The sequence below is a fragment of the Oncorhynchus nerka genome, linkage group LG27 (genome assembly GCF_034236695.1).
Source record: "Oncorhynchus nerka isolate Pitt River linkage group LG27, Oner_Uvic_2.0, whole genome shotgun sequence".
Taxonomy (NCBI): Eukaryota; Metazoa; Chordata; class Actinopteri; order Salmoniformes; family Salmonidae; genus Oncorhynchus; species Oncorhynchus nerka.
Window position 1 is genome coordinate 5,421,782 of NC_088422.1, and position 15,000 is coordinate 5,436,781.

The window sequence follows — 15,000 nt, forward strand, 5'->3', positions numbered from 1 at the left end:
ACGTGATGGTAAAGAACACGTGATGGTAAAGAACACGTGATGGTAAAGAACACGTGATGGTGAAGAACACGTGATGGTAAAGAACACATGATAGTAAAGAACACGTGATGGTGAAGAACACGTGATGGTGAAGAACACGTGATATTACCATCTCCACAATGAGTTGCTGCTTATCAATCGTGAGAAGAGCTGGAACATTTGTTAGTTTTCTTGGCTAACAATGCTGACCAAACCCGGCCGCGTTGCAAAATAAATCGGACACATACACCGTCATTCAATCATTTCATCCATCCAGTTGGCGTTCGTCAACGAGCGTCTGAGTAGCCGGGTGCTAAAATAGAACTTGGTTCTATTTGTGACGCTTGGCAAACTGCATGTTCCCGCCTATCCCATCTACTCATTGGTTTTAAACGAGCCTTTATCCACGTGGCGGATTGAAAGATGAACGAGGTCCACACTCCAGTCCAGTTGGTGGCAGTAATGCACCTAAAAGTTGGTTGTCAAGCGCCATATAAAATCCACAGAAGAAGACGATGAAGCAGAACGAGGAGATATTAAATCAAAGAAAACTAACTAAAAAGTAACTAGGTTCTAGGTAACTAAGTAGAGAACATACAATTTTGTATGACTCCGAGCTAACTAAAGGTTCATACCATCGTGTATGACTCCGAGCTAGCTAAAGGTTCATACCATTGTGTCTGTCTCCGAGCTAGCTAAAAGGTTCGTACCATTGTGTATGACTCCGAGCTAGCTAAAAGGTTCGTACCATTGTGTATGACTCCGAGCTAGCTAAAGGTTCGTACCATTGTGTATGTCTCCGAGCTAGCTAAAGGTTCATACACAATGGTTACATAGATGGTCTCTGGGTTACAGGGTTATATAAATGGGCTCTGGGTTACAGGGTTACAGGGTTACATAGATAGTCTCTGGGTTACAGGGTTACATAGATGGTCTCTGGGTTACAGGGTTACAGGGTTACATAGATGGTCTCTGGGAGAACAGAGGACGTTCCCACCATTTGGAGAAATCAGAATCTACTAGATCTCCTAGAATCTACTAGATCTACTAGATCTCCTACTCTAACACGTTGACTGAAATACCGGGTCCTGAATCTCAGATGTGAGTGAAAGTATTATCGAGGCTCACCTTCTCTCTAGTGCTGTTGGCTGTTCTAGACCTCTGTGTCGCTCCTCTCAACGCCGTTCTGTAATTGTAGAAGTTACCGGAAGGGTCCATTTGGTGCTGAGGGAGGAAGAGACAGGGGGAGATCAGTATCACAGTGTCAGCAGAGCATAAAGTCAGATCTTCGTTCAAAAATAATGTAGTTTAGAAACGTCTTATTCTTCGTCGTTAGAGAGTGAGATTGCATCGTATGCTTTAGTCTGAACGGGATAACAATTGACTGCAATACTGTTCGCTAAAATGTCTAAACATACGGCGCCTTCGGGAAAGTATTCAGACCCCTGGACTTTTTCCACATTTTGTTACGTTTACAGACTTATTCTAAAATTGATTTTTTTTTGTAAATCCTCAGCTATCTACACATAACGACAAAGCTTAAAAAAAATGGTTTTAAGACATTTTTATACATTAAAATATAATAAAAAGCAATACCTTTTTTTTTTACATAAGTTTTCAGACACGAAATTAAGGTCAGGTGCTTCCCCAACAGATCTGGGGAATGGTACCAAAACATTTCTGCAGCATTAAATGTCCCCAAGAACACAGTGGACTCCATCATTCTTAAATGGAAGAAGTTTGAAAAGACCAAGACTCTTCCTAGAGCTGGCCTCCCGGACAAACTGAGCAATCAGGAGAGAAGGGCCTTGGTCAGGGAGGTGACCATGAAACCGATGGTCACTCTGACAGAGCTCTAGAGTTCCTCTGTGGAGATGGGAGAACCTTCCAGAAGGACAACCATCTCTGCAGCACTCCACCAATCAGGCCTTAATGGTAGAGTGGCCAGACGGAAGCCACTCCTCAGTAAAAGGCACATGACAGCCCACTTGGAGTTTGCCTAAAGGCACCTAAAGACTCTCAGACCATGAGAAACAAGATTCTCTGGTCTGATGAATCCAAGACTGAACTATTTGTCCTGAATGCCCAGCGTCACGTCTGGAAACCTGGCACCATCCCTACGGTGAAGCATGGTGGTGGCAGCGTCATGCTGTGGGGATGTTTTTCAGCGACAGGGACTGGGAGACTAGTCAGGATCGAGGGAAAGATGAACTGAGCAAAGTGAATGTCTTTGAGTGGCCCAGCCAGAGCCCAGACTTGAACCTGATCGAACGTCTCTGGAGAGACCAGAAAATAGCTGTGCAGCGACGCTCCCCATCCAACCTGACAGAGCTTGAGAGGATCTGCAGAGAAGAATGAGAGAAACTCCCCAAATACAGATGTGCCAAGCTTGTAGCGTCATTACCCAAGAAGACTCGAGGCTGTAATCGCTGCCAAAATTGCTTTAACAAAGTACTGAGTAAAGGGTCTGAATACTTATGGAAATGTAATATTTCAACAACAAAAAATATAAACATTTGCAAACATGTTGAAAAAAAGAGGGGGGGGGGGGCAATTTACATCCATTTTAGAATAAGGCTGTAACTTAACAAAATGTGGAAAAAGTCAAGGTGTCTGAATACTTTCCAAAGGCACCGTATGGTACAATATGGTTGTTAGTAAGTAATCGGCCAGGCTTGGAGTTCCCTTCCCCCAAAAAGGTTGAATGCTTGTGGGAGAAGGCATCTCAATGACTATCAATCACTCACAGTCCCACATAAACCGTCCCTGCCAAATCAACTGGACGCACATAAACTGCAAGACAGATGGAGACATCAAACCAGCCCGCCAACACTCTGACCTCTCAAAACAACGGAGGACTATAACCCAACATCACAGCTATCAACCCTCTGACCTCTGACCTCTATCAACACAGGGAGGACAATAACCGAACGCCACAGCTATCAACACTCAGACAAAGACAGAGAGAGACAGGGGAAGAGAGCGAGAGAGACAGGGGAAGAGAGAGAGAGACAGGGGAAGAGAGCGAGAGAGAGAGAGAGAGAGAGCGAGAGAGAGCGGGAGACAGGGGAAGAGAGCGAGAGAGAGAGAGAGAGAGAGAGAGAGAGAGAGAGAGAGAGAGAGAGAGAGAGAGAGAGAGAGAGTCAGGGGAAGAGAGCGAGAGAGAGAGAGAGAGAGAGACAAGGGAAGAGAGCATGAGAGAGAGAGAGAGAGATAGAGAGTCAGGGGAAGAGAGACAGGGGAAGAGAGCGAGAGAGAGAGAGAGAGACAAGGGAAGAGAGCATGAGAGAGAGAGAGAGAGATAGAGAGAGCGAGACAGGGGAAGAGAGAGAGAGAGAGAGACAGGGGAAGAGAGAGAGAGAGAGAGAGAGAGAGGGGAAGAGAGAGAGAGAGAGAGAGAGAGGGAAGAGAGAGAGAGAGAGAGAGACAAGGGAAGAGAGCATGAGAGAGAGAGAGAGAGAGAGACAAGGGAAGAGAGCATGAGAGAGCGAGAGAGAGAGAGAGCGAGAGAGAGAGAGAAAGAGAGACAGGGGAAGAGAGCATGAGAGAGAGAGAGAGAGAGAGAGAAGAGAGAGAGAGAGAGAGACAGGGGAAGAAAGAGAGAGAGAGCTACAGGGAAAGAGAGAGGTGAGAGAGAGGGTAGTAGAGTAATGAGGGAGGTGTGCGAGAGAGAAACCTGTTCCTGGGGTCCACTGGGGCCCAACCTGGTGTATCCCTTTAATCTGCTACTTTACATCTCCTGACTTGAAGGTCCATACCTGGCTCCTCCACGGACCCCCAGGGATCTGATCTGAACCCCAGGTAGAGCTCGCCGTCTGGGGCTACCCATCCCCATTTCAACACTTCTGAAGGTAGAGTATCCCTGTGGCAATACCACTTCAAACACCACGAGGCTTACAGTGTAACATGGGAAGGTTCGCTAGGCAACTAGCTGGCGTTTGAAGCTGCTAGGCAACTAGCTGGCGTTTGAAGCTGCTAGGCAACTAGCTGGCGTTTGAAGCTAGATTGTATGACCCTCAGTGCAGCAGGTGAACAAGCAATTACCTCCAAGATGTCAAACTTGTCCGTCTTGACTTTGCTCCAAGTCTTCTTCAGTCGAGACACAGGACTCATGTTCATCCCAGCTGCAGAGAGCAAGACAAGAGAGAAGGGTGAGAAATGTGCTGCACACACAGCTTTAATTCAATTGACACAGACCCCCCTCCTTGTACCCATTGTTGAGCTGGAGTCCCTCCCTCCCTCCATCCCCCTCCCTCCCTCCATCCCCCTCCCTCCTCCATCCCCCTCCCCTCTCCATCCCCCTCCCTCCCTCCCTCCCTTCCTCCTTCCTCTAACCTCTCTCTCCACTTCTAACCTCTCTCTCTCTCTCTCTCCACCTCTAACCTCTCTCTCTAATCACTCTGCTTCCCATATGGTAATCGCTCTGCTTCCCCTTCCAACACTCTGCTTCCCATATGGTAATCACTCTGCTTCCCATATGGTAATCACTCTGCTTCCCATATGGTAATCACTCTGCTTCCCCTTCCAACACTCTGCTTCCCATATGGTAATCACTCTGCTTCACATATGGTAATCGCTCTGCTTCCCCTTCCAACACTATGCTTCCCATATGATAATCACTCTGCTTCCCATATGGTAATCACTCTGCTTCCCATATGGTAATCACTCTGCTTCCCATATGGTAATCACTCTGCTTCCCATATGGTAATCACTCTGCTTCCCATATGGTAATCACTCTGCTTCCCATATGGTAATCACTCTGCTTCCCATATGGTAATCACTCTGCTTCCCATATGGTAATCACTCTGCTTCCCATATGGTAATCACTCTGCTTCCCATATGGTAATCACTCTGCTTCCCATATGGTAACCACTCTGCTTCCCATATGGTAACCACTCTGCTTCCCATATGGTAATCACTCTGCTTCCCATATGGTAATCACTCTGCTTCCCTTCCAACACTATGCTTCCCATATGGTAATCACTCTGCTTCCCATATGGCAATCACTCTGCTTCCCATATGGTAAATCAGGTGTGTGTGAGTGCATATGTATTCAGGAGGACATATTTTCCCAGGGTCCTGTTTGTCTTTCCTTTTTATAACCCTCTGACCCTGTAATATCTCCCTATGGGTCCCTGGAGACTCAGGGGCTCTGCTTGTGGCTTCATCTCCGGGGAGAGAGGGGCTTGGGACAGCTGGTACTCCTTGGGCCTCCACGCTCCCTCCACCCAGCCGTTCCTCCCTCCAACCATCCCCTTTTGCCTTCCCTCTCCTGCCAATACCCTCTCTCCCTCCCTCCTTCCCTCTCCTGCCAATACCCTCTCTCCCTCCATCCTTCCCTCTCTGGTCAGTGCTGACCATCTGTCTATATGGGTGTTTGTGTAGGACTTCTCAGCTGCCCCTCCTCTCATCATCCACCCCCTCCTCCCGAACCTCAAGGCCTGACCAGCTGCCTTCTTCCCTGGCCACTCAGGACCCCCCTTGTACCCCGTCGGCTGGCTCTGGCCGCCAAAAGCCTGGGGCAAGGACCCCAAACCAACCCAGACTTTTGTGCCTGGACCCTGGGGAAGGTCACAAGCTGGAGTCGAAGATAGATCGGGACGCATTAGAGCCAATCTGCTCAAGATTATCAATTGAAGCCTGAAGTTACACTTTCTGTTCAGGTCAAGGACAATTTCTATGGCCGAATGTGTTACTTTTTGGGGGGGAAGTATTCCTATAAAAGTAAATAAGCAATATTTGAAAGACTATTTAAAGTGAATAAATAAAACAGTGTGATTTTGGTTTTGGGTTAAGGCTGTTATAGGGTTTAGGAAGGTACAAAGTCTCGCTGAAATACAGATAGCATTTACTAATCGGATTTCCTGACTGTCGACAAAAAGCCTTTTGTGTTTAGAGCAAGTGAGCCGGTGAGTGAGTTGTCACAAGGTCGGGGTGCAAAAGCACAACAACAACAACAACAACAACACTTACAGATAATGGCCATGAGGGAGTTGAAGTTGCCGATGTTGAAGCATTCCCGCGCCACGTCGATGAAGAACTCCATGACTCGCGCGCGCTGCTTCTTCTTTACGGGCTGTCAACAACATCAACAACATCAACAAGACAACAGCGAAAAAACAAGTCAACAACAGCGAAAAATCTACCCAACCCCTCAGATCTACCCAACCCCTCACCCCTCAGATCTACCCAACCCCTCAGATCTACCCAACCCCTCACATCTACCCAACCCCTCACATCTACCCAACCCCTCACCCCAGAGATCTACCCAACCCCTCAGATCTACCCAACCACTCAGATCTACCCAACCACTCAGATCTACCCAACCCCTCACCCCTCAGATCTACCCAACCCCTCACCCCTCAGATCTACCCAACCCCTCAGATCTACCCAACCACTCAGATCTACCCAACCACTCAGATCTACCCAACCCCTCACCCCTCAGATCTACCCAACCCCTCACCCCTCAGATCTACCCAACCCCTCAGATCTACCCAACCCCTCAGATCTACCCAACCCCTCAGATCTACCTAACCCAGATCTACCCAACCCCTCACCACTCAGATCTACCCAACCCCTCAGATCTACCCAACCCCTCACCCCTCAGATCTACCCAACCCCTCAGATCTACCCAACCCCTCACCCCAGAGATCTACCCAACCCCTCACCCCAGAGATCTACCCAACCCCTCACCCCAGAGATCTACCCAACCCCTCAGATCTACCCAACCCCTCAGATCTACCCAACCCCTCACCACTCAGATCTACCCAACCCCTCAGATCTACCCAACCCCTCACCACTCAGATCTACCCAACCCCTCAGATCTACCCAACCCCTCACCCCTCAGATCTACCCAACCCCTCAGATCTACCCAACCCCTCACCCCAGAGATCTACCCAACCCCTCACCCCAGAGATCTACCCAACCCCTCAGATCTACCCAACCCCTCAGATCTACCCAACCCCTCAGATCTACCCAACCCCTCACCACTCAGATCTACCCAACCCCTCAGATCTACCCAACCCCTCACCACTCAGATCTACCCAACCCCTCACCACTCAGATCTACCCAACCCCTCACCACTCAGATCTACCCAACCCCTCAGATCTACCCAACCCCTCAGATCTACCCAACCCCTCACCACTCAGATCTACCCAACCCCTCAGATCTACCCAACCCCTCACCACTCAGATCTACCCAACCCCTCACCCCTCAGATCTACCCAACCCCTCACCCCTCAGATCTACCCAACCCCTCAGATCTACCCAACCCCTCACCACTCAGATCTACCCAACCCCTCACCACTCAGATCTACCCAACCCCTCACCACTCAGATCTACCCAACCCCTCACCACTCAGATCTACCCAACCCCTCACCCCTCAGATCTACCCAACCCTCAGATCTACCCAACCCCTCACCACTCAGATCTACCCAACCCCTCAGATCTACCCAACCACTCACCACTCAGATCTACCCAACCCCTCAGATCTACCCAACCCCTCAGATCTACCCAACCCCTCAGATCTACCCAACCCCTCAGATCTACCCAACCCCTCACCACTCAGATCTACCCAACCACTCACCACTCAGATCTACCCAACTCCTCACCACTCAGATCTACCCAACCCCTCAGATCTACCCAACCCCTCACCACTCAGATCTACCCAACCCCTCACCACTCAGATCTACCCAACCCCTCACCCCTCAGATCTACCCAACCCCTCACCCTCAGATCTACCCAACCCCTCACCACTCAGATCTACCCAACCCCTCACCACTCAGATCTACCCAACCCCTCACCACTCAGATCTACCCAACCCCTCATATCTACCCAACCACTCAGATCTACCCAACCCCTCATGACTACCCATCCCCTCACCACTCAGATCTACCCAACCCCTCAGATCTACCCAACCCCTCACCACTCAGATCTACCCAACCCCTCAGATCTACCCAACCCCTCAGATCTACCCAACCCCTCAGATCTACCCAACCCCTCAGATCTACCCAACCCCTCAGATCTACCCAACCCCTCAGATCTACCCAACCCCTCCGATCTACCCAACCACTCCGATCTACCCAACCACTCCGATCTACCCAACCCCTCAGATCTACCCAACCACTCACCACTCAGATCTACCCAACCCCTCAGATCTACCCAACCCCTCAGATCTACCTAACCCCTCAGATCTACCTAACCCCTCAGATCTACCCAACCCCTCACCACTCAGATCTACCCAACCCCTCACCACTCAGATCTACCCAACCCCTCACCACTCAGATCTACCCAACCCCTCACCCTCAGATCTACCCAACCCCTCAGATCTACCCAACCCCTCACCACTCAGATCTACCCAACCCCTCAGATCTACCCAACCACTCACCACTCAGATCTACCCAACCCCTCAGATCTACCCAACCCCTCAGATCTACCCAACCCCTCAGATCTACCCAACCCCTCAGATCTACCCAACCCCTCAGATCTACCCAACCCCTCACCACTCAGATCTACCCAACCACTCACCACTCAGATCTACCCAACTCCTCACCACTCAGATCTACCCAACTCCTCACCACTCAGATCTACCCAACCCCTCACCACTCAGATCTACCCAACCCCTCAGATCTACCCAACCCCTCACCACTCAGATCTACCCAACCCCTCACCACTCAGATCTACCCAACCCCTCACCCCTCAGATCTACCCAACCCCTCACCCCTCAGATCTACCCAACCCCTCACCACTCAGATCTACCCAACCCCTCACCACTCAGATCTACCCAACCCCTCACCACTCAGATCTACCCAACCCCTCATATCTACCCAACCACTCAGATCTACCCAACCCCTCATGACTACCCATCCCCTCACCACTCAGGACTACCCATCCCCTCACCACTCAGATCTACCCAACCCCTCAGATCTACCCAACCCCTCAGATCTACCCAACCCCTCAGATCTACCCAACCCCTCAGATCTACCCAACCCCTCAGATCTACCCAACCCCTCCGATCTACCCAACCCCTCCGATCTACCCAACCCCTCCGATCTACCCAACCACTCCGATCTACCCAACCACTCCGATCTACCCAACCACTCCGATCTACCCAACCCCTCAGATCTACCCAACCACTCACCACTCAGATCTACCCAACCCCTCAGATCTACCCAACCCCTCAGATCTACCCAACCACTCCGATCTACCCAACCACTCCGATTTACCCAACCACTCCGATCTACCCAACCACTCCGATCTACCCAACCACTCCGATCTACCCAACCACTCAGATCTACCCAACCACTCAGATCTACCCAACCACTCCGATCTACCCAACCACTCCGATCTACCCAACCACTCCGATCTACCCAACCACTCAGATCTACCCAACCACTCAGATCTACCCAACCACTCCGATCTACCCAACCACTCCGATCTACCCAACCACTCCGATCTACCCAACCACTCCGATCTACCCAACCACTCCGATCTACCTAACCACTCCGATCTACCTAACCACTCAGATCTACCCAACCACTCCGATCTACCCAACCACTCCGATCTACCCAACCACTCACCATGCAGATCTCTGTGGCCACCAGGAAGCTGAGTCTGTTGAACCACTGTACATATGCCTCCAGGCTACTAGCCTTCTTCTGGTCGCTGAAACAGCTCTGTAGCAAAAAAGACATACCATTTAATTAGCATAGTATAGATACCATTTAATTAGCACCAGTAGCATAGCATTTAATTAGCACCAGTAGCAAAACATTTAATTAGCATAGTATAGATACCATTTAATTAGCACCAGTAGCATAGCATTTAATTAGCATAGATACCATTTAATTAGCACCAGTAGCATAGCATTTCATTAGCACCAGTAGCAAAACATTTAATTAGCATAGTATAGATACCATTTCATTAGCACCAGTAGCATAGCATTTCATTAGCACCAGTAGCAAAACATTTAATTAGCATAGTATAGATACCATTTAATTAGCATCAGTAGCATAGCATTTAATTAGCATAGTATAGATACCATTTAATTAGCACCAGTAGCATAGCATTGAATTAGCATAGTATAGATACCATTTAATTAGCACCAGTAGCATAGCATTGAATTAGCACCAGTAGCAAAGCATTTAATTAGCATAGTATTCAACTGGCCTGGGCCCTAGGACCATGTCCCAGGACTACCTGACATGATGACTCCTTGCTGTCCCCAGTCCACCTGGCCATGCTGCTGCTCCAGTTTCAACTGTTCTGCCTTACTATTATTCGACCATGCTGGTCATTTATGAACATTTGAACATCTTGGCCATGTTCTGTTATAATCTCCACCCGGCACAGCCAGAAGAGGACTGGCCACCCCACATATGCTCTCTCTAATTCTCTCTTTCTTTCTCTCCCTCGGAGGACCTGAGCCCTAGGATCGTGCCCCAGGACTACCTGACATGATGACTCCTTGCTGTCCCCAGTCCACCTGACTGTGCTGCTGCTCCAGTTTCAACTGTTCTGCCTTATTATTATTCGACCATGCTGGTCATTTATGAACATTTGAACATCTTGGCCATGTTCTGTTATAATCTCTACCCGGCACAGCCAGAAGAGGACTGGCCACCCCACATAGCCTGGTTCCTCTCTAGGTTTCTTCCTAGGTTTTGGCCTTTCTAGGGAGTTTTCCCTAGCCACCGTGCTTTTACACCTGCATTGCTTGCTGTTTGGGGTTTTAGGCTGGGTTTCTGTACAGCACTTTGAGATATCAGCCGATGTACGAAGGGCTATATAAATACATTTGATTTGATTTGTATAGATACCATTTAATTAGCACCAGTCGCATAGCATTTCATTTGCACCAGTAGCAAAGCATTTAATTAGCATAGTATAGATACCATTTAATTAGCACCAGTAGCATAGCATTTCATTAGCACCAGTAGCATAGCATTTCATTACCATTACTTAGCTCATTGCTAATTGGGTATTTTGTCAATTACAAAATTAGTAATACAGTTTGACAAACAGCCGTCAAACAGCCGTTATTTATATTCTATATATTTAAAAATGTGAACCTAGCTCCCCAGATGGGTGTATAGGCTTTATAGTTGTCTTTGTAATTAGACTATTGCAGACTTTGGCACTATGAGTCACACCATCAGGGTGTTAGCTAGCTATTCACATTATTTAGCGGAGCTGAATGATTATAAATACCTTACATTCCTTTAGCTTTACGCATTTCTCCTCTCTCCCTCACACAATGGCCAAAAGTGGTCAACACACAGACCCACACCCCTTTGGAAGTGGATATAGATGGGTAGCCCGAAGGCACACACAAAAAAAGAAGGACGCCAAAATAGCCCCACAAAACACCCCTGTTGCCTAGCAGCCGAACGCTGCACGCGCGCACACAAACCCAAAACAAAACCCTCGTGGTGGCTGTTTTGTGGCCGAGTGGTTGCATAGCGATACATTGAAGACAGACAGAGGGATGTTTAACGGAACAGGAAGAGAGGGACAGCAGATATTTGGTCTACTACTACTGGGGATTTATTTATTTATTTAACCTTTATTTAACCAGGCAAGTCAATTAAGAACAAATTCTTATTTTCAATGACGGCCTAGGAACAGTGGGTTAACTGCCTGTTCAGGGGCAGAACGACAGATTTGTACCTTGTCAGCTCGGGGATTTGAACTTGCAACCTTTCGGCTGCTAGTCCAACTCTAACCACTAGGCTACCCTGCCGCCCCGGGATACACCGTCTACCTTACTGACACAAAATGGTGTCCTCGCATTGACCCACCATGGGGTCAGTTTCAGTAGAGTCCATAATGAGTGACTGTTTGGAAAGGAAACTGGTGGCTCTAGACTCTAGATAGAGCCAAATCACTGCTCTTCTGATTTAGCAATATAAGGCAGGGTTCCACCTGCATTATCACACCATGGGGTTCTATCTGCATTAGCGCGCCACGGGGTTCTATCTGCATTAGCGCGCCACGGGGTTCAGTCTGCATTATCACACCACAGGGTTCTACCTGCATCATCACACCACAGGGTTCTATCTGCATCATCACACCACATGGTTCTATCTGCCTCATCACACCACAGGGTTCTATCTGCCAATTTCACACCACAGGGTTCTATCTGCCTTATCACACCACAGGGTTCTAGCCAACTGTAGCCTGTTCCATAACATACCAGTGACCGATTGTAGATAAACATGCAGACTCATTACCTTATCATTGTCCAGAAGGTCTTTCTTCTCAAAAGCCTGGATAAATTCCTCTGGTTCGATGTTGCTCAGTCTCTCCTGAAAAGGGGAAAAGCAACTCAATAAATTCCATCTTTCTTTGAAAGCGTTCAGTCAGGTTGATGACGTTAATAAACGTTTACATCCCCCCTTGTAAATATTGAGCTGTTATGATGCAGGCTACAGCAGAGAAAAGCACAACTGTTTTAATGTACGGACAACAAACGGAAGGCTAAAACATAGCTGATGACAAGTAGCAATATGAACAGTATCTCTCACCAGGTCACGTGTCCACATACCTTTGGTCATGTAGTGTGTGAGTGAGTTGCCGTGTCTCTGTGTCTGTCTGTCTGTCTGTCTGTCTGTCTGTCTGTCTGTCTGTCTGTCTGTCTGTCTGTCTGTCTGTCTGTCTCTCAACAGTTCTATGTGAGTGAGTTGCTGTGTCTGTCTGTCTGTCTGTCTCTCAACAGTTCTGTGTGAGTGAGTTGCTGTGTCTGTCTGTCTGTCTGTCTGTCTGTCTGTCTGTCTGTCTGTCTGTCTGTCTGTCTGTCTGTCTGTCTGTCTGTCTGTCTGTCTGTCTCTCAACAGTTCTATGTGAGTGAGTTGCTGTGTCTGTCTGTCTGTCTGTCTCTCAACAGTTCTGTGTGAGTGAGTTGCTGTGTCTGTCTGTCTGTCTGTCTGTCTGTCTGTCTGTCTGTCTGTCTGTCTGTCTGTCTCTCACCAGTTCTATGTGAGTGAGTTGCTGGGCCATGGTGAAGGGGTCATTGCAGATGGACAGCATGTCCCTCTGGATGGCCTGAGGCTTGGCCTTGAGCACGGTCAGTCTGTCTGTAGCCGTAGCATTGATCTTGACCAGGGCTTCCTCGTACTGGCTCAGAGTAGTCAGCTTCCTGATTAGGACCTGAATCATCTGGTGAACCACCTTCCTGTACAGCTGGAGGGAGGGATGGAGGGAGAGAGATAGAGGGAGAAGGATGGCGGGAGAGAGATGGAGGGAGAGAGAGGGATGGAGGGAGGGAGAGGAAGAGGGAGAAGGATGAGGGAGAGGGAGGAAGGGAGAGGAGAGGGATGGAGGGAGAGGAAGAGGGAGGAAGGGATGGAGGGAGAGGAGAGATGGAGGGAGGGAGATGAGGGAGAGGAGAGGGATGGAGGGAGAGGAAGAGGGATGAAGAGATGGAGGGAGAGGAGAGGGAGGGAGGGAGGGAGGGAGGGAGGGAGGGAGGGAGGGGGAGGGAGGGGAGAGAGGAGAGGGATGGAGGGAGGGAGGGAGAGGAGAGGGATGGAGGGAGGGAGGAAGGGATGGAGGGAGGGAGAGGAGAGGGATGGAGGGGAGGGAGGAAGGGATGGAGGGAGGGAGAGGAGAGGGATGGAGGGAGAGGGATGCAGGGAGAGGAAGAGGGAAGAAGGGATGGAGGGAGAGGAGAGGGATGAGGGAGAGAGATGGAGGGAGGGAGAGGAAGAGGGGGAGGGTGAGGAAGAGGGACAGAGGGTGAGGGTGAGGAAGAGGGACAGAGGGTGAGGAAGAGGGATGGAAAAAGAGGAAGAGGGATGGAGAGAGGGAGGAAGGGACGGAGGGTGAGGAAGAGGGACGGAGGGTGAGGAAGAGGGACGGAGGGTGAGGAAGAGGGACGGAGGGTGAGGAAGAGGGATGGAAAAAGAGGAAGAGGGATGGAGAGAGGGAGGAAGGGATGGAGGGTGAGGAAGAGGGACGGAGGGTGAGGAAGAGGGACGGAGGGTGAGGAAGAGGGATGGAAAAAGAGGAAGAGGGATGGAGGGAGGGATGTAAGGAGGGAGAGGAGAGGGATGGAGGGTGAGGAAGAGGGACGGAGGATGAGGAAGAGAGACAGAGGGTGAGGAAGAGGGATGGAAAAAGAGGAAGAGGGATGGAGGGAGGGATGTAGGGAGGAAGACAGGAAGTCAGTTTCATTGAGTTCACGGGCATGTTGTGCATTAAATATAGTAACTATATAGCTGGAAGGAGGAATGAAGGGAGTGGTGTGTGGAGAGACAATTCCCGGTCACGGCCCCTTTCCATCCCGCTGGTATGAGGTTCAAGAAAAGAGAAGGAGGCTTTCTGTGACCACATCCCGTCTCCCTCCACCTCCTGTCTGCCAATTCAAGCCAAGGGAAACTACAGAAGGTTCTGCAAACAAGTCTCAAGTTCAGTTCAGCAGCGGGCCAGACCAGCGTGGGAAAGCAGCACTTTTCTCAAAAAAATAACTTTCCTTCAAACTGTATGTGTGTTGTTGTCCACCCAGAAATTCAACTCATCTGTCTCTCCATTCTTCAAGGTGTAGGTACAATTTCCTTTTCATTCAAAACAGCATTTGTAAACAACTACAGATGAGCAGCTTCTAAGTGCAGTTGGACAATGCAAGACTAACCTGATCCCAGATCTGATGCTGTTCTCTTGCTCTGGTCACGACAATGATGATAGGAATTGGCAAGACAGCACAAACAGATCTGGGATCAGGCTAGTGGTCGAGCAAGACACCAGAGAGACGGTCTCGGGTCGGGGGGCACTTCAAAGTATCCTGCCATCTGGTGAGTCTTCTGTCCTCCACAGACATGGGGGTTAAGGGAAGAGGGCCTGTCTGGCTATAATTAGAAACTATTCCTGGAGATACCGGGCTGACATTTCCACACAGCGGGAGCTAATGTGTACTGTTGAACAGGGGGAGGCTAAGCCTTCTTCTATGCCTCCGCCACCCTCAACTCTGGTATCTGAGAAGGGAACA

At 49.4% G+C, this 15,000-nt stretch overlaps 1 protein-coding gene across 1 annotated transcript in view; it reads right to left on the reverse strand.

Moving 5' to 3' along the window:
• LOC115118809 (ras-GEF domain-containing family member 1B-A-like) overlaps nt 1-15,000 on the reverse strand; it is a 52,547-nt gene that overhangs the window by 15,718 nt on the left and 21,829 nt on the right. The window contains exons 5-10 of the mRNA XM_065011337.1: nt 12,984-13,196; nt 12,248-12,322; nt 9,596-9,691; nt 5,992-6,094; nt 4,063-4,142; nt 1,147-1,242 (exon numbers count right to left, since the gene is read on the reverse strand). Coding sequence (XP_064867409.1) covers nt 1,147-1,242; nt 4,063-4,142; nt 5,992-6,094; nt 9,596-9,691; nt 12,248-12,322; nt 12,984-13,196 — 663 coding nt within the window. The remainder of the gene's footprint in view (nt 1-1,146; nt 1,243-4,062; nt 4,143-5,991; nt 6,095-9,595; nt 9,692-12,247; nt 12,323-12,983; nt 13,197-15,000) is intronic.